Source organism: Hypanus sabinus, chromosome X2 (genome assembly GCF_030144855.1).
Source record: "Hypanus sabinus isolate sHypSab1 chromosome X2, sHypSab1.hap1, whole genome shotgun sequence".
NCBI classification, from domain to species: Eukaryota; Metazoa; Chordata; class Chondrichthyes; order Myliobatiformes; family Dasyatidae; genus Hypanus; species Hypanus sabinus.
The window spans coordinates 27,899,181-27,925,446 of record NC_082739.1 but is presented as its reverse complement, the minus strand read 5'-3'; the positions used below and the strand labels follow the sequence as shown (position 1 = coordinate 27,925,446).

At 44.7% G+C, this 26,266-nt stretch overlaps 1 protein-coding gene across 2 annotated transcripts in view; it reads left to right on the top strand.

Moving 5' to 3' along the window:
* siae (sialic acid acetylesterase) overlaps positions 1-26,266 on the top strand; it is a 66,111-nt gene that overhangs the window by 36,371 nt on the left and 3,474 nt on the right. For both annotated transcript variants that reach the window (XM_059957132.1, XM_059957130.1), the window contains exons 4-9: positions 1,962-2,100; positions 3,416-3,590; positions 14,539-14,648; positions 21,016-21,149; positions 23,414-23,568; positions 25,292-25,481. In XM_059957132.1, the coding sequence (XP_059813115.1) occupies positions 1,962-2,100; positions 3,416-3,590; positions 14,539-14,648; positions 21,016-21,149; positions 23,414-23,568; positions 25,292-25,481 (903 nt within the window). The remainder of the gene's footprint in view (positions 1-1,961; positions 2,101-3,415; positions 3,591-14,538; positions 14,649-21,015; positions 21,150-23,413; positions 23,569-25,291; positions 25,482-26,266) is intronic.

The window sequence follows — 26,266 nt, the reverse complement described above, 5'->3', positions numbered from 1 at the left end:
CTGGTGTGAAAACTGGGGACTGAGGCTTGGCTTGGGCCTACTCTGGCTGCTCTGGGAGCGGTTCTGGGATTTAGTCTGCTTCAGAATGCTGTTGTTTGCACAATGTTTTTCTTTTCTCTCTTTCTCTGTGCAGTGGCTTTTGTTTATTTCTATAATTGGGTTATTTGAGTTTCTTGCTTTGTAGCTGCCTGTAAGCAGACAAATCTCAAGGTGTATAATTTATACATTCTTTGATAATATTAGTAGGCAGCTGTCAATCCCAGGGGAACATGGGCTTGTGCCTCTGGTGGACTGTGTCCTCTCCAGGGTGCAAGCCTGGGTGGGAAGATTTGAAGAACCGGCTGTTGCCCATGCAGTGGGGTCCCTCTCTCCACATTACTGATGTTGTCCAAGGGAAGGGCAAGTGTTGATACAGCCTGGTACCAGTGTCGTCACAGAGGCTGCCAGAGTGAAGTTGTAAACAACATCAAACTGCCTTAGGGACCCCAGCTCTGGGTTTCTTCCTCGGGGTTTACTCCTAGAGCCTTTCCCATGGATGAGTATGGCCGCAAGGCAGCGGAGGTTTTAACTCGGAGTTTCCCTTCTCCCAGGCAGGCTGCTGAGCAAGGCTGACGAGCCCCACCTGCCCAAAGCAACTGGTTTTGAGGGGCCAGTGGTCCGCCTTTGCCTCTTCTCTTGTCAGTTAAAAGAGTTCCACCGGGCCTAGTAGCTAAGCCACATGTGAAGGCCGAGAGTTGGACTTGGTTGGCAGAGGCTGCTAGAGTTGCACGCCATTTGGAGCACTTTATAGGTAGTGGGAGCTTATACCCACTACCACCCCTGGCTATGACAACATTAAGAATAAGAAATGTACTTTGAATCTTTGAATAACAGAGGCTCCAGCAGTGACCCCTACATAATGTAGCATTAACACATCCCCTGTCCTGTATTTTTGATTACTTACTTTGTTTGATGTTAATAAAATTTATTAAATTAAAATTTTGTTAAATTTAGTTTAAAATTTAACCAGCAATCACAACCATTTATACTTGCCTATACATTTACCTGCACATTTCTCTTGGTGCAGTTTCTAAACTAGTCACAGATTGTTCCAGTCTTTGCACTCGTGGCCACTCGATCTCCGCTCTTTAGAGCTCTTGCTCTTGGTGCCTCACTCTGCTCTCCTCAGTACCTTGTTGGTCTAAAGCAGGGTTCCCAACCTAGGGTCCATGGGCCCCTTGCCTAATAGTATTGGTTCATGGCATTAAAAAAAAGTTGGGAAACGCAGGACATTGCAGAACTGGTAGGATAGACTGTTGTAGAATAAGATAGATGCTTTCATTGAGGTCATAGATGCACTTGATGAAGTCTTTAAGGAGAGATTGAGTGGACTGGATATCTACTTTCCAGTGTTTGGAAGGGTGGGGATATTTTATTGAAACTTAGCAACTTCCTTCAGGATGACAGACTAGATGCAGGGAGAATATTTTACATGGCTAAGTACTCTAGGACCAAGTGTTGGAGCCTTAGAATAAGTGACTGGTCTTTTAATTTAAAAATACTTTCATGCAGAATTCTTAGTCATTGAGTTTGTTCAAAACAGCTGTCTGCATATGAAAGGAAATGAGGGACATGGAAATAGTACTGAGGCAGAAGCTCAGTCATGATCGATGAATACTGAAAGAACTGGATGCCCTGCTGTTCTGATCTACTGCTGATTCGATTCACTAATGTCCTTTTGCGAAAGAAATTGATTACTCATACTTGAGCTATTGACTCCAGTGCTCCTCAGCTGGTTAAGTGTTACGCATAATGTGATGGCGTACGCCACAGAAATGCTTCACCGCCACCTCCTCAAGAATACGTAGGGAATATTTAGGTTCTGCTGTGAATAATTGAATTAATGTGGACTTTACTCAAACACTTAAAATCTGTTCTGAGCTATGCTGAAAAATGGGTCATTGCAACACTTTTTCTTTCAGATTATTAATGCATCTGAAGAACTGTCTCTTGCTTCCCATTATCCATATATTCGTCTATTCCAAGCAGGATGGAAAATGTCAGATCACGAACTAGATGATCTAGCTGGCATCGCAGTGCAGTGGTCAGCTCCCACAGCAGGTAAGAGCAGCTTTCCCAGGACAGGAAGTTACCTGTATATCTACTTATCTCTAACTGCCTTACTGCATGAAAGTTACTTCGTAAAATACTTCTGCTTCATTAAAATATTTAATTTCTAGAGGAAATAGAACTTGACGCCCCAGGTTGTAATAGTGCTGTACTAACCGCTATGGTAGCATAATTCAGTCGCGCTGTCCTCTGTAAAGAGTTTGTATGTCCTCCCCGTGGAATGTGTGGATTTCCTCTGGGGGCTTCGGTTTCCTCCCACGGTCAAAAAAGAGGTCATGGTTAATTGGTCATGATAAATTGTCCTGAGATTAGACTAGGGTTAACTCAGTGTGTTGCTGGCAGCGTGACTCAAGGGCCAGAAGGGCCTGTTCCTCGTTGTATCGCCAAATTTAAAAATAAATAAATAACATGGGGCATCTTGTTGTTAAAGAGTGGGGAAGGACTCCAAGCAGGAAACCAAGTAGTAGAAAGGGACAGAGAACATTGGTGAGATGCTTTTCAGCACCTAAACAGTCATGATAATGTGGGACATAGTTATGAAAGTAGGGGTTCGAGTATTATGGGTGAACAATAGTCTCATTAATAATTGTAGAACACAGACGATCCTTGAAAGTGGAGTCACCAAAAGATAGGGTGGTGAAGAAGGCTTTAGTCTGGTGCTGTTTCCTTCACCCGTCATGATACAAGCATTCAACCTGAAGTGTCAACATGTAGCGGTGTGCTACACGCAGCGCTAAAATTACGACACGGAGTCGGTAACTGCAGTCGAAGGAAAAAACTTTATTCGAAAACTTCAGCCTCACTTTTAAGCCTCTGTCAACCGGCCCCCCATGGCGCAGAGGCTCCAAAGCTCTGTGCTCGCAAACCCCCGTAGGCTATCTAATTGTGAGTCGGTTCGGATACGCTAGGAAATGGGTCGCCACAAACAGTTACTTTCCTTCCACAGGTACTGTTTGATCCACTGAATTCCTCCAGCAGATTATTTCTTCCTCCAGATTCCAACATCTGTAATCTCTACAGTCTTTTTAAAATCTCTTGCAATAGTTTCTTAAAATTCCCCATTCCTGTGGTCTATCACTAGCTTTAAGCACCCTGTATGCTTTTTAATTTTTATATTTTTTCTTGAGCACAACTTTTCTTTCTAATCCCTCTTCATCAGAGTTCAGAAATAGCTGCTTAAGTACCTGTGACTGCTCATCCACTGATCTTTCCTTGAGTGTATTTTCCATCTTTTCTTTGGCGTTGTGTTGCTGAAGAAGATAGTTGCGATGGTTGACTAACATTTTCTTTACTTATTGAATCCCAGAAATTCTTGGCCGCGGCAACTTCACTTCATTCTCAGCTGTCTGCTGGTTGTTTGGCCGATACCTCTATGACAAGCTACGTTACCCTATTGGGTTGGTAGAGTCATGTTGGGGAGGCACACCTATCGAGGTTTGGTCTTCCAAAAGAGCCCTCAGCAAATGTAACCTTCCTGTCAAGTAAGTTTACAGTTTACCATTTTAATTTGCTCTTAGTTTGATATTTTTGTTGGAGAGTTACATGGTCTGAAACTTACTTTCACTTTAAGTAGAATGCTGTAAAGTACTGCATAACCTCTTGTATCCACTTACACATTTTACTGGGGCCGATGTCCCCTCACTGTCTGGTGTCTCCACAAGAATAAGAGAAACTGAAGTGGACATAGACAATTTGCTCCCTCAAGTCTACTTCAGTCTGAAGAAATTTCTCCTCATTTTAGGTTGCATTGGGGCATTGACAGGATACAGAGCTGGGCAGAGAAGTGACAGAGAGAGTTCAATCTGGAAAAGTGTGAAAGATCGAACTTGGAAGCGAAGTACAAGGTTAATGGCAGGAATCTTAGCAGTGTGGAAGAACAAAGGAATCATGGGGTCCCTCAAAGTTTCCAAATCGATTGATAGGGTAGTTAAGAAGGTGTATGGTGTCGGACTTCATTAGTCGAGGGATTGAGTTCAAGAGTAGTGAGGTAATGTTGCAGCTCTATAAAACTCTTGATGGACCACATGGATGTGGAAGTGTAGAGAGGGTGCAGAGAAGATTTATGAGGGCACTGCCTGGATTAGAGAAAAGCTTATGACAAAAATTTTACTGAGTGCCCCGCTCAGACTCTGCTAGGGACTGGCAGCACATGCCCCTAGTGTTGACAGACTGCCTAAACCCTACAGTCTCTTCAGATTAATGGAAGCTGCCATCACTCCCTCATTGTTTGGCTACAGAGCTGTCTTGAGCTCTTCTTTTCTATAATCATAATTGCAATAACATTTGCCACAGAGAAATCTCTAAGCTGGGAGGAGCTGTGCAGTTGCACAAGAAAAAGGGAGATTGCTTCACACCCAACAAGTGGTGATGAGGGAGACGGTATGATCTGAAGACAACAGTGTGAGCAACACATCTCAGCAATGTGTAGCCACAGCAGTCCCCACAGACAGCCTTCCCTCACCAAACCACAGGACCAAACGGACTGGTGGCTTTGCATCATGCTTCCAGTGCAATAACACATCTTTATGGTATGTTAATGATCAGGTTACAACTCTCATCCTCATGCCGCAGTATGTAGGATTCAAAATGGGTTTGATGTAGGTTGAGAGAATGTTTCTCTTCATCAGGATTTGATCCAAACGGATACCGGAGAGTGGCAATCATTTGCATGCAGCTCTGAAGGGAATTAATAAATATCCTCATTTAGGACTACTACAGTTGAAGTCTACAGTCACGGCCATTAGGTACAGTAAGCAACATTGTTTTAAGATGTTTAAAAAATTCTATTGACCCTCAAAATTGGCAGACTTGGGTCATGAGTGTAGTTTCCTTTTAAGAAAAAAGAAACCTGGAAAAGCAAGATCAAAACAGAGGGCCCTGAGGCCCCCATTCCCTACCATCCTGCTGGCTCGTACTGTCTCGGGAAAATAAAATTGAAGAGCAAGATTGCAGTACCAGATGTACAGAGAATGCTGTATAATTTGCTTCACAAAGACATGGCTTACCCCAGCACTCCACACACAGTGCAGCATCCTGAGGGTGTCACCTTCAATCACATGGACAAACAGCGGAAACAAGTTAAAGATAGCGGGGGCAGAGTTTGCTTCGTGATTAACTCATTGTGGTGCACAGACGTGGTGGTTCTGTCTCAGTCCTGCTCTCCCAACCCGGAACAGATGGCCGTCAAGTGTCACCCATTTTATCGGCCGAGGGAGTTTTCCACCATCATCCTGGTTGCAGTATACATTCCACCCCTGGCCAACAACAGGCTGGCACTGAAGGAGCTGAGCATCAAGATCAACATTCATGAGACAGCGCATCCTGATGCCTTTCCAATCTGAAGGTGAATCCCTGAATATTGACCAGATCTGAGTGAATATGCCACATGTGTCCCCGACTTTGCGAAAACCTGTTGGAGCAGGGTGTGCCTTCAAGAATATATCAGACATACCCAAACCAGAAGCCATGGATGAATCAGGTGATACAGTTTGCTGAGGGCTATATCTGTGGCTTTCAAGACCGGTGATCCAGAACTTTACAAGAAGCCCAGGTGTGACCCACGGAATGCTGTCTTAAGAGTGAAGAAGCAATTGCAGGTGAAGTTAAAGACATCAGCTTTGGCAGGGTTTGCAGGCAGACTATTACTTCCTACAAGGTGAAGCCTAACGTCATAAATAGCTGTGATGCTTCAATCCCAGATAAGCTCAGCGCCTTTTATGCATCTTTGAGAGCGAAAATAGAACTGAGCAAATTCCTGCATCATCCGGCTGTGATCTCTGTCTCAGAGGTGGATGTCAGAACATCTTTCAAGAGGGTGAATCCTTGCAAGGCATCAAGCTGCAACGGTGGTGTTGTGATGGAAAATAACTGGTTCTTTGAGTCTCAACAGTAGAGGCCTGGACACACACAGTTTTAATAATAAGGAATGTATTTACAAGGGGAAGTCGGGTCAACACAAGCAACTACAATACACAGGAAGCGGAGTGGGGACAGGGTATGGTTACACAAACAAAGAACAAGGGAAAAGCACTACAACAGCTATCCCCTTTGACCTTGGATAGCTGCGGCTCCCTTACCAGGACAAACGATAGACCTTCCCAAACATAAATCAATGCACTTACCTCCAATGAGGTGGTCTGTAAGAGAGACCGAGCCAGGGACAAGTCTCACCTTTTATAGCATGGGGCTGGGCGAGATAATCCAATTAAGGTGACCAATAATTTAGGTGTGCATTGATCAGTTGGGAGGGTCCAAATGTTGATTGGCATGTGGTGTGTCCTCCGACCAGCCAGGTGGCAGTGCGTCTGTCACGTGGCCGGTATCTCTGGATACACTCCACCCCTCGGAAGACGCACCACATAGCCAACACACATAAGAGGGTGGAACAATATCACATACCAGAAATAACCGATTTTGAGCAGCTAAGTAAATGCAGAGACACTCTAATCAGCTGGATCACCTCCCGGGACAGCCGGGCCGTACCATAACTGGGAAAGGCTATCACCCGGAACCTCTCTGCCTCTGTAATTGCCCTCTTGTCCCGGTGGCCACTGTACGCCAGATGCTCCCCAAGGTCATTCAGGGGGTGGATGAAGGGCACCACATATGCTGGAAAGCAGCAGCCGTACCAGCTCGTGGGGAGCCACGGGTAGGCGCAGTGGCCGCAGATCCAGTGGGTCCCGTTTAGAGTCCAGGGAGCTCCCAGCTTAGCGGCATCGTCGGCAGTGGTCACTGGGGCACCCGGGTACCAGTTTCGCTGACAGTTGCTGTGACCAACGGAAAAGTTAGAAGTGTGCGCATTGCGGAGTCTGCACCAGCATTCGTTAGGTATACTCACTGGCTGTGGAATAACTCTGAGGGTGGGGACTCGGGTGGAGGTCAGATTGTAGGAAGGGAAATACCAGTTCCTGAAGCACCCACCCCATTGGGGGTCAAGGGAAGAGATGTGTAGTGGGGAGGAGAGTGGTGGGGGACTGCCAGCAGGGCCCCCCCAAACAGATATACCAAAACCAGCAGGGGCAAACAGTCTGTGTAAACAGTTCATCTCGATGTCATCCAGCGGGATCAGCGCGAGTGGCAGCGCATCATCAGCGTGTGCTGGGGCCCGCAAACATCTGTTGGTGTTGCTGGCAAACTCGTAAGCGACCCTGAGGAAGGTGTTGGCAACTGTCACGGAGCCGAGCATCGCAGCGACCAGGAGGGATGACTGGAGTCGCACCATTGTCCTGTAGAGGGTGGGGGGAGGGGGGAGGTATAGGAGGAAACTCATTCCGGTCTGGTTAAATGCCGGGTATGTATACACGACAAATCAGATTTGCCCGGAATGGCAACCCAGCGGGTGTCCCCTGGACCGCACGCGACAATTTCTCCCTTTCTGGGGAGGCTATGCGGCTCTCTGATCCATACTCTGCCTGAGTTCTCGGTCTCGGGGGGTTTGGTGGTTTCCCAGTCGGGAGATGGGGACTGTGCCAGGTGGCGGGCCAGTGGGGATCCCCCTTGGCTAGTGGGCCGTGTGTTTAACTGGTCGACGGCCTGCTGGACACTTAGCCACCCCTGCAGCGTGCGAGAGGGTGTCAGAGTGCGGATTTTTTCCTTGAGCAGGCCGTTCATTCTTTCAATTAAGCCCAATGCCTGGGGGTGGTGGGGTATATGGAACAGCCACGAGATCCCCACCTCAGCCGCCCAGGTCTGGGCTTTGGTCCCAGCAAAGTGTGAGCCCTGATCGGATTGTATCTCCCATGGGACCCCATAGAGAGAGGAGAGGTGCTGTAATCCTCTGATGGTGCCATTCACAGGGGATAATGTTCTGAAATAAGGGGAATAAGCCAGTGCAGGCTCCCAGGATAAGATCCCCGGGTGGGCTGATGAAAGGGAGGGATTTGAGAGTCTGGCCAGCGTGCTGGCAGACCACGGGAAACCAGTGACTGGTCTGAGCAGTTAGAGCCCCGTGGAGAGAAGCTGGGCCATCATGTGGTCTCCCTCCTGAAGGAATCAGGATTCCCCAAAGCCAAGGGGAGTCCAAGGGGTGCCTTCTGGTTGTTTGCGTCCCTGCTGAGATGCCAGGTTGGAATCACTGATCACCTGCAGTACCTGTGTGGTCAGAAGGACAGGGAAATTGAAGACCCCAGTCAGCATTGTTGCACGCTGAAGGAAGCAGCGCAGGTTGCCCAGGTCCGAGCCAATTACCTTGAAGTTCGGGGAACTGAACTTGCCTGTCGCCTCATAAAACCTCAGCAGGCCAGGGCAGCCCGTCGGTCTGGCTGGCAGCCGGACCCGTTAAAGATTCGAGCCTCAGTCCAGTGCGGCGACAAGCTGGACGCATGGCTGGGGGATGGGGACATCTGGCTGGATAGTGACGATGAGGGGGTGCCCGAGGAACCAAGGTCCCACAACCACCCTTCCCCCTTCTCACCCGAGCTCCAACATGCCCGACCCGTCACCACGCGGTCCCAGGTTCACTGCAGGAGGAAGGGATCGAGGGGGAGACAGCCAGACCGTCCCCTAGTCACTCCGAGACCACGGAGACCCGGGACTTCTCCCCCGAGGAGCTGACCCAGTTGGCGGATCGGTACCGCCAACGACCAAGCAAGCACCAGGCGAGCACCTGGCTGCTCCGGCTGTGGGACGAAGGGGGGCCCAACCTCAGCCTCTCCTATCAGGAGGCAAACGCCCTGGGAAGCCTCTCTGACCAGCAGAGCATAAACAATGCGCTGCGGGAGCCACAAGCAGAAATCCGCAACGGCACAACCCTGTGGGATTGGGTAGTGACCATGGTACGAGCTCACTATCCCACACTTCTGGAGTGGGATCTGCACGGGCGCCCGCAATGGGGTACGGTCAGTGAGGGCACCCGGGTTATCAGGGAATGGGCACTGGTCAACGGCATCTATCAAGGTGGCTGTGACCATAACTTCCTTGAAAACACACGAGTGACCAGTGCCCTAGCGGGATACTTGGTCACTACTGCGCGCCCCGATCTGAAGTCGGTAATCCTGCCTCTCATGGCACCAGCCAGTGGTAGGACCGTACAGGATGTCATCACCCTCCTGGAGGGATTAGAATATATGCAGAGGGGGGCACCTACACAGGTCCGGAAGACCGAGACGAGGGCCCTAGACACTATCCCTCTCAGATATACACGCAGGCAGCTGTACACGGACCAGATAGATGGCATCCCCACCCCTAACCTATATGCCCTGTGGAAGGAGCACTGCAGGGGGAAGACTACTTACAAAAAGACCACCCACACCGAGCCACCCTCCACGCCTCCCCTGCCCGAAACTGTCTCAAAGGCCCTCAAAGCAGAACTTAGAGAGCTCGTCAGGCAGGAAATGTCCCACCTCCACCAGCAAAGTGCCTCACCCCCGGCGTGGCAGCCCTCTTCCCCCCTCCCATAGCATGAAGGCCAGGGCCCCCAGCGCATTTGCTCTCTCGCCCTGTCCCGCCCGGGGGACCTGAGGCCACATATACCCGTCACAGTACATTGGGGAAAGGGAAACACACAGAGGTGGATGGTGCTTGTCGACACAGGAGCCCAGCACACGATAATCCCAGGCAATCCTGCCTTATGGAGGGGTACGGACATGCAGATAGAGGGTTTGGGGGGGGGGGCTCCCTTTTACCCGCCAGGGAGGTCACACTTTGCCTAGCCATAGGCAGCCAATCCCCCAGACGTGTACAAGTCCTTATTGCCTCCTCCCCAGAATGTATCCTTGGGATCAATGTTTTAAAAGGACAATCACTTGAAACAAACAGGGGCAAGTTCACCTTCGGCATCGCGCGAGCCACTATTGTCGTCGGGGTGGCTAAGTGGGAGCCAATTGTTATTTCCCCCCCTCCAAGATCATCTGTAACAGTCAGTACAGAGTGCCGGGGGGGTGCCAAGAAATTGCAGACTCCATTCAAGCCCTGTTATGGGAGGGAATTATTAGAACCGCTGCCTTGCCTTTCAATAGCCCCATTTGGCCCGTCCGTAAGAGGAACGGTTCCTGGCGGATGACTGTTGATTATAAGCAATTGAGCAAGGCTGCAATCCCCCTCGCCACCGCTGTACCTGACATTGTCACCCTTATTGAAGACATCGCAGGCCATTCCCATAAACCCTGCTTGCAACGCCAAATGTTGTGATGGAAAATAACTGGTTCTTTGAGTCTCAACAGTAGAGGCCTGGACACACACAGTTTTAATAATAAGGAATTTATTTACAAGGGGAAGTCGGGTGAACACAAGCAACTACAAAACACAGTAAGCGGTGTGGGGACAGGGTACAGTTACACAAACAAAGAACAAGGGAAAAGCACTACAACAGCTATCCCCTTTGACCTTGGATAGCTGCGGCTCCCTTACCAGGACAAACGATAGACCTTCCCAAACATAAATCAATGCACTTACCTTCAATGTGGTGGTCTCTGAGAGAGAGCGAGCCTGGGGCAAGTCTCACCTTTTATAGCATGGGGCTGGGTGAGATAATCCAATTAAGGTGACCAATAATTTAGGTGTCCATTGATTAGTTGGGAGGGACCAAATGTTGATTGGCATGTGGTGTGTCCTCCGACCAGCCAGGTGGCAGTGCGTCTGTCATGTGGCCGGTATCTCTGGATACCTGTACCTGGTAGGGCACTGAAAACCACTGCCAACCATCTGGCGAGAGTGTTCAAGAACATCTTCAATCTCTTGCTGCTGCAGTTCGAGGTTCCCAAGTGCTTCAAAAGGGCGACACTCACACCAATGCTTAAGAAGAGCAAGGTGAGCTGCCTCAACTACTATTGCTCAATAGCACTCACATCTGCTGAGATAAACTGCTTTGGGAGGTTGGTCATAGCTAGAATGAATTCCTGCCTAAGCAAAGATCTGGGCCTACTGCAAGTCGCCTACCGCTGATGCAATCTTAATGGCTCTGCACTCACCCGTGTATCACCTGGACAATAGCAATACCTACGTCAGGCTGCTGTTTGTTGATGACAGCTCAGTGTTCAACACTATCATTCCCTCAGTATTAGTCAACAAATTTCAAAACCTGGGCCTCTGTACCTCCCTCTGCAACTGGATCTTTGACTTCCTCATTGGGAGATGGTAGTCAGTGCAGATCAGAAATAATATCCCCTCCTCGCTGACAATCAACATTGGTACACATCAGGGATGTGTGACTAGCCCACTGCACGACTCTCTCTCCACTCATGACTGTGTGGCTAGGCACAGCTCAAATGCCATCTATAAATTGGTTGATGTCACAACTGCTGTTGGCAGAATCTCAGATGGTGATGAGGAAGCATACAGGAATGAGATAGATCAGCTGGTTGAGTGGTGTTGCAAACAGTAATCTTACACTCAATATCAGTAACACCAAGGGAGTGATGTGGACTTCAGGAAGGGGAAGTTGGGAAAACACATACCAGTCCTCATTGATGAGTCAGCAGTGGGAAAAGGGTGAAGATCTATCTCGGGTCCAGCATATTGATGTAGTTATGAAGAAGGCACACCAGCGGCTATATTTCATTAGGAGTTTGAGGAGATTTGGTATGTCACCAAAGACACTCGCAAATTTCTACAGAAATTGGAGAGCATTCTGACTGGTTGCATCACTATCTGATAACGAGGCACCAATTACACGATTAATAAAAGCTGCAGAAGGTTGTAAAATCAGTCAACTCCATCATTGAGGACATCTTTAAAAGGTGGAGCCTCAAGAAGGCAGCATCCAACATTAAGGGCCCTCAGCACCCGGGACATACCCTCTTCTCATTACTACAGTCAGGGAGGAGGTACACGAGCCTGAAGATGCACATTCAACATTTTAGGAATAGCTTCTTCATCTCTGACATCAAATTTCTCAATGGACCACGAACACTACCTCACTATGTTGCTCTTGAAATACCTGTTTACTTTTAAAAATATATTTTATCTTGTAACTTTTTTATGTATAGCACTGTACCACTGCTGCAAAACAACAAATTTCACAACATGTATCAGTGACCTGATTCTGATTCTAGTAGTGTCATTTTTGGAAAATAAAGGGTCCCCCATTTAAGGAGTTGAGGAGGAATTTCATTCTTCATCAGGGGAATGTTTGGAATTCCCTACTCTGGAGAGCTGAGGAATCAGTCTCACTGAAGGCATTTGGGTAGTGATTGCTGATTGTTTAAGCTATAATGGAATTGAGAACTCTGGGACTGAGAGCAGAAGTGGGTGGTGGAGTAGGCTTGAAAGGTGCTCCAACCTATTCCTGCCCTTGTCTTTGTGCAAAACTATCCAATCCAACATCCTTCCTGTAATGTGATTAAAACAGTACAGTGCGCTAGCTATGCATTTTATATGTTTCTGGCATGACCTTCTTGTAATCTCTGCTTTAGATGATAAAAATACTTTATTAACCATGACTGTTCACGGACAGTATGACCCGGCTGATGACAAACATTGAAAAACTGATGAACTCTGTTGCATTTATAAAGCACCTAGTTAAATGTGTAAAGTATGTCTGTATCAGTGTTATCTTGTATTTCCATACAATGTTACGTTAGGCTGTTACACATCTATTGTCACAGAAGTACTTGCATAAATAGGTAAACCACCTTCATACAAACAAGGACAGAAAACAGGGCAAAGTGAGTATACTTATTTATTCAGTAAGTTATGGGTCAAAGTATTTGGTGAGTACATTTCTAACTCTTCTGGCTTCAGTCTCGTTGCCATCTGTTCTGAAATTGTTAGGTTGTGTCGGGGGGTTGTGTTAGGGAAAACAATGAAATGCCGTGCTGCTGCCACCATCTGTCATGTCATAACAGCGTTTTTAGAAATTTCTGGTTACCCCGTCTACACTACTCTGCCCATTCGGCGTTTTCAAACTTACACACTCTGGATGGTGTTTTAGAAAAGCTTTGTTTTCAGGGAAGGAAAACGCCATTTCGGTGTGGGCGGAGGGTCAAAATGAAGAGAAAAAGCTTCGGTTCCGGATTTATCCGGTCTAGTGTGGACGTAGCCTTAGAAGAGGCCTCCTGACCCATTATTACATGACATTTTTATATGCTCATGATCAAAGGTAACAACAGGACAATCCAATAGTTTTTCCTCTCTTTCTCTGTGCATTAGGTCTTTTAAAAAAAATTTTTTTGGGATTCTTGCTTTGTGGCTACCTGTAATTTATCCATACTTTGATAATAAATTTACCTTGAATCCTTTGACATCTCAGGTCAATGGGGTGTTTCTTGGTTTGCAATTGACTCCAGTCTGCAGCTCTAGGAAGACCATTGTTCTGCATTGTATTTCAAACTCAGTCTACATTTCACATTCAAATCTGAAGACTGGTTGCTGTTGAAATTAATATTTGCTGCATTCCATAACTCCAGAATATACTCTAACACTCAGTTTTTTTTTTCTTTATGAACTCTATTTTTTATTACTTATGTTACGTATTCAGGCAACAATGAATATATGAGTTAGGCAAGGGTTTATATAACAAACAACACGTTTATTAAACACTGAAAGCCCCCAAAAGTAAACAAACACTAACGTAACCGGAAACAGCTGCTGTGCAGCAGCTCAAACAGTTTTTAAAGCAATGTTGCAAAAACAGTTCTTTAAAGTAGTATTGCCAAAAGTTCGAAATGCTCACAGTTCATTTAAAAGGAGAGACTTTATAAGACGGTTTAAATTCTCTTTCACGTCATTTTGCTTCGATCCCCGACGTTGAACCTCCCACGAAGAATTTATGAAACGAAACGGCTTAAAGGCACTGACCTTTCCTTTATCTCACTGTCCTCAATCTTCTACTATCCCATAGAGATTAACACGAGAACAGTCAACGAATTCCTTTCCGAATAAGGATTAAATAAGGTCGAACCCGTTTCACCGTCGTAAATCGATTCTCCTCGATCTTTAACTCCCAAACTCCGATCTTCACTCTCCACTGATTTCTGAACTAGCAGTATTGTAGAGAAACTGCTGGCAATGACCTTTTAAACTTTAGGCATTAGATAAAACTTCATCTTTCAACTAAACTGCGTCATCACATTAAATCACGTAGTGGCATGAAGTCAACTTGGCAAATCCAGCCACGAACTGCCCCTCCTCACAGGGTGGGGTCTTCCTTTTATAACCTGTAAAAAAAAACCTGTCACATGATCTCTACTGGCGGGAAAATGACGTCACTCCACCATCACAAGACCATCACCTCAAGTCCAGTATAGCTTCAACCCCAGTCACATGACAAGGGTACCACTGTCATGTGTCACGAGTACGTAACACTTAAAACTGAAATAATTTGCAATCATATTACAGTATTGCCGCATTCTTCTTGAGATAGTTGATTGCTCTCGAGGTCAGCATTTATTTCCCAAAGGAGAAGTAACTCAGAATCAGGTGTTAGTCAGCTACTTTGTTGAACATCTGCGGTTCAGGTCGAGCCAGGTTGATGATTTATCTTTTACTTTTCAGCGTTAGCTTTGTCAATGAAGCCAGAGGACCTCATGAACCCAGTGTCCTGTGGAATGCAATGATACATCCATTGAAGAGGATGGCTATCAAAGGAGCCATTTGGTATCAAGGTAAGGTATCTTGGTAAGATATCAAGGTAAGAGAAATTACAGTTGGATGTCCAAAGCAACACATACAAAATGCTGGAGGAACTCAGCAATTCAGGCAGCATGTATGGAAAAAAAATAAACTGTTGATGTTTTGGGCCAAGGTGGTTTGCAGCAATAATACTGCAGATATTAGAATTCAGGAAAACAGGATAGAAAATGTTGAAAACACTCAGCAGGTCAGGGTATCACCTGAGAAGAGAGAGAAACTTTTATCAATGTTACAGGATGGTGATCTGTCATCAGGTTACTTGGGTCTCTTGCTTTCTAATGATCTGAAGCATTAAATTAATTTCATTTTTCAGAGATGCTGCCTGACCTGCTGAGTACAGTTTTCTTTTACGTTTTCATTGCATGTTTTTATGATCTCCAGCTGCATGATTTAAAGGGATGCTCATTTCTTTTTCACTTACTACTTCTGCATTTGTTTGACTACTGTGGAGGCAGATTCAGTATTTTTAGACTTGTTCTCAATCATCGCTTAGATTCCACTGAGCCCAGTGACATTTCAGAATGGAAACTTTGCAACAAGCACTTGGTGTGCAACTGCTTTTGATTTTGCTGGAAGGTAAAACAGGATCACAAGCTAATTTTGGAGGCATTAGGTGGGATCTTGCAAAGTTGATTGGGTGAGAACATTTACTGGTAAAGTGATGATTAGCAAGTAGGAGGTTTTTAATAGTGTGATATCAAGTGTCCAGGGCAATATGTTTCTGCTAGGTTGAATGGGCAAGTTTAGGAAATCCTGGTTGACAAGAGAAATTTTCCTAGTCAGGAGAAAGGAGACATAGGCAATAGGAGCAAGCAAATTCCTCAATGACTATAAATGTTGGAGTACACTTGAGAGAAATCGATAGAGCAAAAAGGTACGAGATTGATTTGGCAGGCAGAATTAAGGAAATTCACAGAAATTTTGTAGGTGTATTAACGGCAAAATGGCTAGGCACAGCTCAAATACCATCTATAATTTGCTGATGATACAACCACTGTTGGTAGAATCTCAGGTAGTGACAAGAGGGCATACAGGAGTGAGATATGCCAACTAGTGGAGTGGTGCCGCAGCAACAACCTGGCACTCAACATCAGTAAGACAAAAGAGCTGATTGTGGACTTCAGGAAGGGTAAGATGAAGGAACACATACCAATCTTCATAGAGGGATCAGAAGTGGAGAGAGTGAGCAGCTTCAAGTTCCTGGGTGTCAAGATCTCTGAAGGTCTAACCTGGTCCCAACATATCGATGTAGTTATAAAGAAGGCAAGATAGCTGCTATACTTCATTAGGAGTTTGAAGAGATTTGGCATGTCAACAAATACAGTCAAAAACTTCTATAGATGTACCGTGGAGAACATTCGGACAGGCTGCTAGAGGGTTGTAAATCTAGTCAGCTCCATCCTGGGCACTAGCCTACAAAGAACTCAGGACATCTTCAGGGAGAGGTGTCTCAGAAAGGCAGCGTCCATTATTAAAGACCTCCAGCACCCAGGGCATGCCCTTTTCTCACTGTTACCATCAGGGAGGAGGTACAGAAGCCTGAAGGCACACACTCTGCGATTCAGGAACAGCTCCTTCCCCTCCGCCATCAGGGAGGAGTTACAGGAGCCTGAAGGCACACACTCAACGATTCAGGAACAGCTTCTTCCCCTCCGCCATCAGGGAGGAGGTACAGGAGCCTGAAGGCACACACTCAGCGATTCAGGAACAGGTTCTTCCCCTCAGCCATCAGGGAGGAGGTACAGGAGCCTGAAGACACACACTCAGCGATTCAGGAACAGCTTCTTCCCCTCTGCCATCTGATTCCTAAATGGACATTGAACCCTTGGACACTACCTCACTTTTTTTTTGAATATACAGTATTTCTGTTTTTTTGCACATCTTTAATCAATATATGTATACTCTAATTGATTTACTTATTTTTTAAATGTTATTTATTTATTTTCTCTCTTCTGGATTATGTATATTGCATTGTTCTGCTGCTAAGTTAACAAATTTCACGTCACATGCTGGTGATAATAAACCTGATTCTGATTTGGGAAAAAATAAGTCCCCTTAAGGATCAGAATGGCTGTCTGTGTGTGGAGCCACAGGAAATGGGTGAGATTTTTAATGAATATTTTTCATAATTTTTTGTTGTGGAGAAGAGGGAAGCTAACGGAAAAAAGGGGAAATAAATGAACACCAATTACCAGGGACACGTATTTCAGGCCATAAAGTGCATTGAGATGGATATATCCCCATGGCCTGACAAAGTGCATCCTTAGACCTTGTGGGAAGCTAGGGAAAAATTTGCAGGGGTCCTTGCAGAGGTATTTGCTTCAATACCTCTGCAAGGTTTGGTAGCCACATGAAGTTCTGGAAGACTGGAGGGTTGTGACATTTTTTAACAAAGCCAACAAGGACAGTGGGGAACTATAGGCCAGTGAGTCTGTAATCAGTGCTGGCTAAGTTACTAGAGGGGATTGTGAGGCACAAGACCTATCAACATTTGGATTGACAAGGTTAGTTAGGGATAGTCAGCACGGCTTTGAAGAGGAACTAAGAGGACGGATGAGAGTAGGAGACAGAACATTGTCTATATGCACTTTAGCAAAACCCTTGACAAGGCCCTGCATGGCAGGCTGGACTGGAGGTTTAGATCGCATGGGATCAAAGGAAAGACTGGATTTATAATCGGCTCAATGGTAGGGAGCAGAGAGTGATCATCGAGGGTTGTTTCTCAGACTTGAAACATGTGTCGAATGGTGTGCCACAGGGGTCAAATGCTGGGGCCTTTGTTGTTCGTTATTTATATAAATGATTTGGATTTACACGTACAGGAGATGTTCAGTAAGTTGGCAATTTACACTAAAGTAGCTGGTATTATAGACGGTGAAGAAGGTTATCAAATATTACAGGCGGATCTTGTTCAGCTGGTGTATAGGCCGAGTTTGTGTGAAGATCTAGGTGTTTGAATTAAAGGAAGCATTATGAATGCATTGTAACTATCGAATTGTCCTGTTGTTATCTTTGATCTTTAGCATATAAAATTGTCATATTTGAGTCAGGAGGCCTCTTCTATGTCCAGCAGCTTCAGTGTCTCTCTGGTGACTTCAATCATAGTCACAACACTGAGCATAGCTAACGTCTTACTGTTGCTCTAATATATACACTTAGTGGCTACTTAATTAAGTAGACCTGGTTCAGTAAGTTTGTAGGTGACACTAAAATACATTCAGTGGCCACTTTATTAGGTATATCCTATGTTTGTGGTCTTCTGCCGCTGTAGCCTGTCCACTTCAAGGTTCAATGTGTTGCACCTTCAGAGATGCTCTTCTGCACACCACTGTTGTAACGTGTGGTTATTGAGTTGCTGTTGCCTTTCTGTCAGCATTGAATGAACCAGTTTGGCTGTTCTCCTCTGACCTCCCTCATTAACAAGGTGGAGTCACAGGTAGACAGGTTAGAGAAGAACACTGGCCTTCCTAAGTCAGGGCATTGAGTATAATAATGGGTCACATTGAGTCGTAAGGTTGTTGGTGAGACCGCACTTGGAGTATTGTGGTCGGTTTCAGTCACTCTGCACATAATTTCCCTTGTTTGCTCCAATTTCCTCTACGTGGCAAAAGTGTGCTGGTAGGTTAATAATATGCTGTATATATCTTAACAGGGGAGTAGGTGAGCATGATTTGACTACTCAGTTAGAAGGAACATATTCCCTGCATCTAACCTGACAAATCTTTTGTACATTTTGATGAGAATGTACTGGTTCTACATTTAACCTCTTAATCACATTCTTTAGTTTTCCTAACTTTTCCCATTGATTCTGCGTGTATCTAAAATATTAACTATTGAGGTTGTAGTGTTTCTCCCAGTTAATGCAACTGTTTACCAGTCCCCCTTCTGTCACTAGAGAGCTTTATTGCTCTCTAAACCTTGTTGCCTCAGCTTTTTTACTATTAACAGCCTTAGCTACTGACTTGTACATTCTCCAGGCACCGTCCTCGAATGTTTGTAAATTTGAGATGGCCTTGTGGTGTACATTATCTTACAACTGTTTGAATGATAGCTTGTACCATTCAACTCTGCAATGAGTTTTTGGGCAGAATTATCTCTGAAGTTGTGGTATTCTTCAGTGGAGGTACAGTGATTTAGTCTGTGGATCTCCTGTTATAGTGGCTGAGCACCTACACAGCCTGATAGAATTCAGTTACAACTTGCCCCTCTCTTTCTATAGACATTCATATCTGTGAGTGGGTACAGTCTTTTTCTAAGGGTAGGAGTATCTAAAACTAGAGGGTAAAAGTGAGAGAGCAAATATTTAAAGCGGGAAGGTTTTTCACATGTATAAGCTGCCAGAAAGTGGTAGAGGCTGTGTTACTCTTCAGACTCACATGAACCAATCTTCAATCCTCTTTTTCCTCTCCCCATCCTTTCTTAAATAATGGGATCATATTTGCTGCCCTCCAATGTACAACAGTCCCAAAACCTGTGGCACTTAGGAAGAAGACTGGAGCATCTAGTAATTCAAAACCACCTCGTTCAAAGTTACACAGTGGCTGATGGTGACCACCTGTACTTAGTCAGGCACCTTATTCATTGGGTCTGAGTGACACACACAAGTCAGTATTTATTTGCCTGCAAATAATTGTCCTTGAGAAGGTGGTATTGAGCAGCCAGTTTGAAATATGTGTGGGATGGTGCTGAGAGAAAGCGTGCTTGTGTTTTATGCATGGGCTTACTGTGGCCATGATTGGTTTTGTGGGGGACTGGTTTTGAAAGTAGTTTGTAAGCACTTCTCAGGAGCAGTTCAGAGCTGAGGCTGAGGTGATAGAATCAGAATAGGGTTTATTACTTTATTTTATTTTTTTTAATTTAGAGATACAATGTGGAGTAGGCCCTTCTGGCCCTTTGAACTACACTGCCCCAACAACCCCCCGATTCAACACTAGCCGAATTTACAATGACCAATTAATTTACCAAATGGCATGTCTTTAGACTGTGGGAGGAAACTGGAGCACCCGAAGAAAACCCACACATTCCACGGGGAGGACGTACAGACTCCTTACAGAGGATGCTGGAATTGAACTCTGACTTCGGGCGTCCCTCGCTGTAATGGCGTCATACTAACCTCTACACTACCGTGGCGCCCCTATCACTGACAAATGTCATGAAATTTGTTGTTTGGTGGCAGCAGCACAGTGCAAGACATGAAAATTACTATAAGTCACAAAAAGAAATAAATAGTGCAAAAGACAGCGATTGTGCTGGTGTTCATGGGTTCAGTGTCCATTCAGAAATCTGATGGTGGAGGGGAAGAAACTATTCATAAAATATTGAGTGTCTTCAAGCTCCTATACCAGTTTGATGGATACATTTCAAAACAATTCTAACATTATAACTTAGAGCTCTTTGAAATTGTTGAAATATTAATCAAAACAAGTTATTTGAATAAAGGAACATATTATAATCGACCCCATGGTAACAACCATTGCTGACAATTTTTTTGAAAGTTCGAGTAATTTTTAGTCACACACAGGTACTAACCAAGGTTTAAAGCAGGATATGCCAGCTATTCCTTTCAAAAATCTGGGCTGGTGGTTTGGGTGGTGAATAAGCTGTTCTTATTCTCAGAAGCGGTTCAGGTATGATGCTGTGGGTGGGAAGGAGAGCATTGCTTTTAGACATTATGTGGGTTGGGCACTATCTTCAGGAGAGGATATTTGGAAAGATGCTGAGACACTGTTTATGAAAGGCAAAGGGCCATGGCTTACATTTGCTCAGCCAGGCCAGTAGAGATTTTTCCTTGTTTAAATCCATTGGGAAATGGGAGCCTGTAATTTAAAAAAAAATGGATGTGCTGTAAATACTCAGCAGCATTTGTGGAGACAGAAACATTTCAAACAGGTGATCTTCCACAGAAATGGCACAAAGAGAAGCATTTGTTCCTCCATCACTGAACCCACTTCCACATCATCTGGGAATGTTCACCTTTCCTGACGTTTAGTTCCTTGGTGATGATCAGCTGTTGATGTATTAAATTAAGTACTTCAGTGAATTTTTTTTTGAATTCCACATCCGTAATTGCACCAAAAAAATACAAAGAATGTTGAAAGTGTGAGCTTGGTTGAATGGTAAAACCAAAATATACTTTACCCTGCTGAAGGGCCTCGGCCCAAAATGTTGAGTGTGCTCTTTTCTATAGATGCTGCCTGGCCTGCTGAGTTCCTCCAGCATCTTGTGTGTGTGTTGCTTGGATTTCCAAAATCTGCAGATTCTCTCTTGTTTGTGATTTGACATACTTTACCCATTACTGTGTTCCCTGGCTGAGCTCAGCTTCCTGTGGTCCTCTTGTAGGAGAAGCGAACGCAGCTTTGCATAACGCTGAATATAACTGCACCTTTCCTGCTATGATTGAGGATTGGAGGAAAACCTTTTATCAAGGGTCTGAAGGTTCTACAAAAATCGATTTTTCTTTTGGGTTCGTCCAGGTAACTTAAGATATTAATCTTGATTTACGCAATTCCGATTTTCAAATTTCGAGAGCTTAATATTACTGGCTGCATCTTCATCAGGTACATCTTTTTGGCTTGTAATGAATCATTGGATGTTGAGAGCATGGAAGGAGACCATTGTGTTCCTGTTGGCCCTCCTCCAACAACATAATTGCCTTCCAACAATGCAGGTCGTCATCACAGACACCCACCTACACAGTCCAATGTTGTAGGTCTGACCCTCTCAACACAGCAATCTGTCACTACTGCACCCCTATATAACACCTTCCCAGGACTGTCTCTTCCACTGGTATGCCTGTTGGATGTCACTGGACCAGTATCCAGTGCCTGGACTATCAATCTGGAGATCTGAGTTTAATTGTGGTTTAACAATTAATTAAGTAAATCAGGAATTAAAAGGCGAGAGTTGGTGGAGGTTACCAGTTGTTGCAGAAACCAGAATGGTGACTATCCAAGCTGATTAAGATCAGGATCTTGCTGCAGTTCTTGATACCCTCTTCGCTGTTTATGACACCACCTATTTCAATGTCATCTGCAAACTTACTATCTACTCCTTATATATTCTCATCCAAGTTGTTACCATCAGTTGTTACCGTGGGCCACACCACTAGTCACAGACTTCCAGTCTGAGAAAATCCTTTCACCATCCTACCATCCTGTTAATTTTGTATCTGGTTTACTTACTCGCCTTGGATATCATGTGCTCTAACCTTCCAGACCAGCCCTCATCAGAAGCCTCACTGAAATCCACATATACTCTGTTTGTCCTCCTCCCCTCATCGACCCTCTTCGTTGATTCATCAAGAAACTCAAAAAAGTCATAAGTCGAGATCTCCTATGCACATAGCCACGCTGGCTGTCCCAGTCGAACTCTGTCTTATTAGGTGTAAGTGTATTTTATCCTTCAGAATGCTCTCCAGCAACTTGGCTTCCACTAACAAAGTTGCTGGAAAGCACTCAGAGATAAAACAGACTTCGGCAAACAGGTTCGTGGCCTTCTGCTGGTGTAGCCCATCCACTTCAGGGTTCGACATGTGTGTTCAGAGATGCTCTTTTGCATACCACTGTTGCAATGCAGGGTCATTTAAGTTACTGTTGCCTTCCTATCAGTTTGAGCCAGCCTGACTATTGTCTTCTGACCTCTCTCATTAATAAGGTGTTTTTGCCCACAGAACTGCCACTTAGTGGATTTTTTTTGTTTGTTTTTCACACCATTCTCTATAAACTTTAGAGACTGTTGAGTGTGAGAATATTAGGAGATCAGCAGTTTCTGAGATACTCAAACAACTCCAACAATCAGAGTCAAAGTCACTTAGATCAAATTTCTTCCCCATTCTGATTGGTCTTAACAACAACTAAACCACTTGACCACGTCTGCATGCTTTTATGCATTGAGTTGCTGTCACATGATTGGCTGATTAGATATTTGCATTAATTAGCAGGTGTACCCAATAAAGTGGCCACTGAGTGTATAATTACCAGGTCTATCCTTATAGTCCTTCTTAAATATAGGCACAACATTTGCTCTCCTCCAGTCTTCTGGTACCTTGCTGAAGGATAGTAATGTTGTAAATATCACAGTGAGAATCCACAGTTTTTTCTCCAGTTTCCCATCATGTTCTTGGGTATACCCTGTCCTGACCTGAAGATTTTCCATCATCATACATCTAAACACATGCAACACCCCTTTTACTATAACATGGAATGATCTCAAAATGGCTTCATTAACTTTGGTGACTTCCAGCAGCTCTGCATATAGATTCCAGCTTGGTCTTTGACAGTATATTCCTTTTTTTGTAATATACTTAAAAAATAAAACTCTCTTGGGATTCTCCATAATTTTCTCTGGCAAGGCCATGTCATGCCCCCTGTTGGCCCTCCTAATCTCCTTTGTGAGTCTGCACGGGTATCCAGTGATTCACTTAAACCCAGCTGCCTGTATCTAACTTGAACCTCCTTTATCTTGACCAGATTTACAATATCTCTTGACATCCAGAGTTCCCAACATCTACAGCTTTGTCTTTTACTTTAATAGGAATGTGTGGTCTTTGAACTCATGTTATCCCACTTGGGGGAAAAAGAACTCCCACTTTCCTAAGCTCCTTTAGTCTGCAAATAGCCTAATCAACTTTCGCAAGCTCCTGACTGACGTCACCAAAATTTGCCTTGCCCCTATTCAGGAATCTTGCCCACAAATCTCCCTGACTCCAGTCTTTAACATTGATTTACTTTCTTTCTAGCTTTCTACCTATCACCACAAATTCCCAGATGATTCCTTCCCTTGGATTCGCTGGCATCAAACGGCTGATTTTGGTTTTGCTCCAAACCCTAAAATGAAAAGGACATTCATGGCAGTTGCAATGGACCTGGGTGATGAGAAATCTCCTTATGGCAGGTAAGTGACAAAGTTTAAAATGTATTTCAGGATGCCGCTGAATAACTTCTGTCGGTAACAGCTGAATGGGTTGCCAGATGTGAACAGTCCATCCCAGGATGTATTTTCACAGGAGATGGAATATCACAGCCAGGTGGGGATTATGGGCAAAAGGAATGACAACATCAATGAGGTGCAACCTTCAGCAGAGTTATAATTGTAGCAAAGGGGCCATTTTCAGAAGGCATTTGATAAGGTCCCACATAGGAGATTGGTGGGTAAAATCAAAGCTCAGGGCATTGGGGAGAAGACATTGACATGGATAGAAAACTGGTTGGCAGATAGAAAGCAAAGGGTAGCGGTGAATGGGTGTTTCTCGGAATGGCAGGTGGTGACTAGTGGGGTGCCACAGGGCTCGGTATTGGGACCACAGCTGTTTATGATTTACATCAACAACTTAGATGAAGGCATTGAGAATAACATTAGCAGGTTTGCTGATGATACTAAGCTGGGTGGCAGTGTGACATGTGATGAGGATGTTAGGAGAATTCAGGGTGGCTTGGATAGGCTGGGTGAGTGGGCAGATACTTGGCAGATGACGTTTAATGTGAATAAGTGTGAGGTTATCTACTTTGGGAGTAAGAACAGGAAGGCAGATTATTATCCGAACGGTGTAGAGTTAGGTAAGGGAGAAATACAAAGAGATCTAGGAGTCCTTGTTCATCAGTCACTGAAGGTGAATGAGCAAGTGCAGCAGGCATTGAAGAAGGCTAATGGAATGTTGGCCTTTATTACAAAGGGAATTGAGTACAAGAGCAAGGAAATCCTCTTGCATTTGTACAGGGCCCTGGTGAGACCACACCTGGAGTATTGTGTACAGTTTTGGTCTCCAGGGTTAAGGAAGGACATCCTGGCTGTACAGGAAGTGCAGCGTAGATTCACAAGGTTAATTTCTGGGATGTTGGGACTGACTTCCGCAGAGAGGTTAGAGAGACTGGGCTTGTACACGCTGTAATTAAGGAGATTGAGAGGGGATCTGATTGAAACATATAAGATTATTAAGGGATTGGACAAGATAGAGGCAGGAAATATGTTCCAGATGCTGGGAGAGTCCAGTACCAGAGGGCATGGTTTGAGAATAAGGGGTAGGTCATTTAGGACAGAGTTAAGGAAAAACTTCTTCTCCCAGAGAGTTGTGGGGGTCTGGAATGCACTGCCTCGGAAGGCAGTGGAGGCCAATTCTCTGGATGCTTTCAAGAAGGAGCTAGATAGGTATCTTATGGATATGGGAATCAAGGGATATGGGGACAAGGCAGGAACTGGGTATTGGTAGTAGATGATCAGCCATGATCTCAAAATGGCGGTGCAGGCTCGCAGGGCCGAATGGTCTACTTCTGCACCTATTGTCTATGTGAAGAATTATTAGCAGATGAAAGACCGGGCTTCATTTGTTATAATTATTATTGGAATTCACCACAAACTTGAACTTACCTTTGATGGAAATGTACTTGGGTAAACGTAGTAGGAAATTTGTGAATGGCAAGATCCCACAAAAATGATGGTTAGGTGGGAATATTAGGTGGAACCCTGAGAGAACCCACATTCATTTATTTGGTATGGAATCTTCAGCTTACCTGGGCTCTCAGGTTAACTTTGGGAGATGGTCTAGGATCCACAAAATTCAAACTCTAAAGAATCAGATTTGTATCAAGTGACAGCAAACACTTACTTTTATATTTTTCAGCATTCATCCGCGGTATAAACAAGAAGTAGCCTACAGATTATACCTTGGTGCTCTTGCCATAGCTTACGAAGAGACTGAAGTTGTTTTCCAAGGTCCTTTTCCAAAGCACTTCCAGCAAAAGAACACAGAATTGAGTATCACCTATTCACAGGAACTTGCTGTACTGGAACTCAGTAAAGATATATTTGAGGTATGGTACGGATACAGTCAGCTTCTGACAACTGGTTGAACAGCCACGCCTGATTACGGATGAGCAATAATATAAGTAAAAGAGACAAACTCAAGCTTCAGAGATGTGCTAATGCAGTACACACTTGAGCATAATAGGATTGAGCATGGTCATTGTGGATTTATTGAAGAAAAGTTATATTTAACACATCTCCTGGAATTGGTTCTGGTGAATCTAAGGCTAGGGGTATCAAGAATAAGAGAAGGTAGGTTTTAGGTAAGGGGTAGTGGATTTAAAGAAGATCTGAGGAGTAAGTTTTTTTTCTTACACAGAGTGTTTAATATCTGTAAAGTGCTGCCAGACGAGGTGGAGGAATCAGATATAGTTACTAAATTAATAAATTGGTTAATTATTGTCACTCGTAACCAGGTACAGTGGAAAACCTTTTGGTTAGCATACCATCATTACAACAATGCATTGAGGTAGTACAAGGCAAAACGATAATAGAATGCAGAATAAAATGTTACAGTTATAGCAATAGCAGTACAGGTAGACAATAATGGAGTACATTATGCGGTCAAGAGTTCAATAGTCTCAGTAGTGGTATAGAAACTGTCCTTGGGCCTGGTGGTACGTGCTTTAGGCATTTATATCGTCAGCTTAATGGGAGGTGGAGAAGAGAGTTTGTCTGGGGTGGGTGGGGTCTTTGAATGTGTTGGCTGCTTTTTCAGGCAACGAGAAGTGCAGACAGAGTCCGCAGAGGGGAAGCTGGTTCTTATGATTTGTCCGCAACACTCTGCATTTTC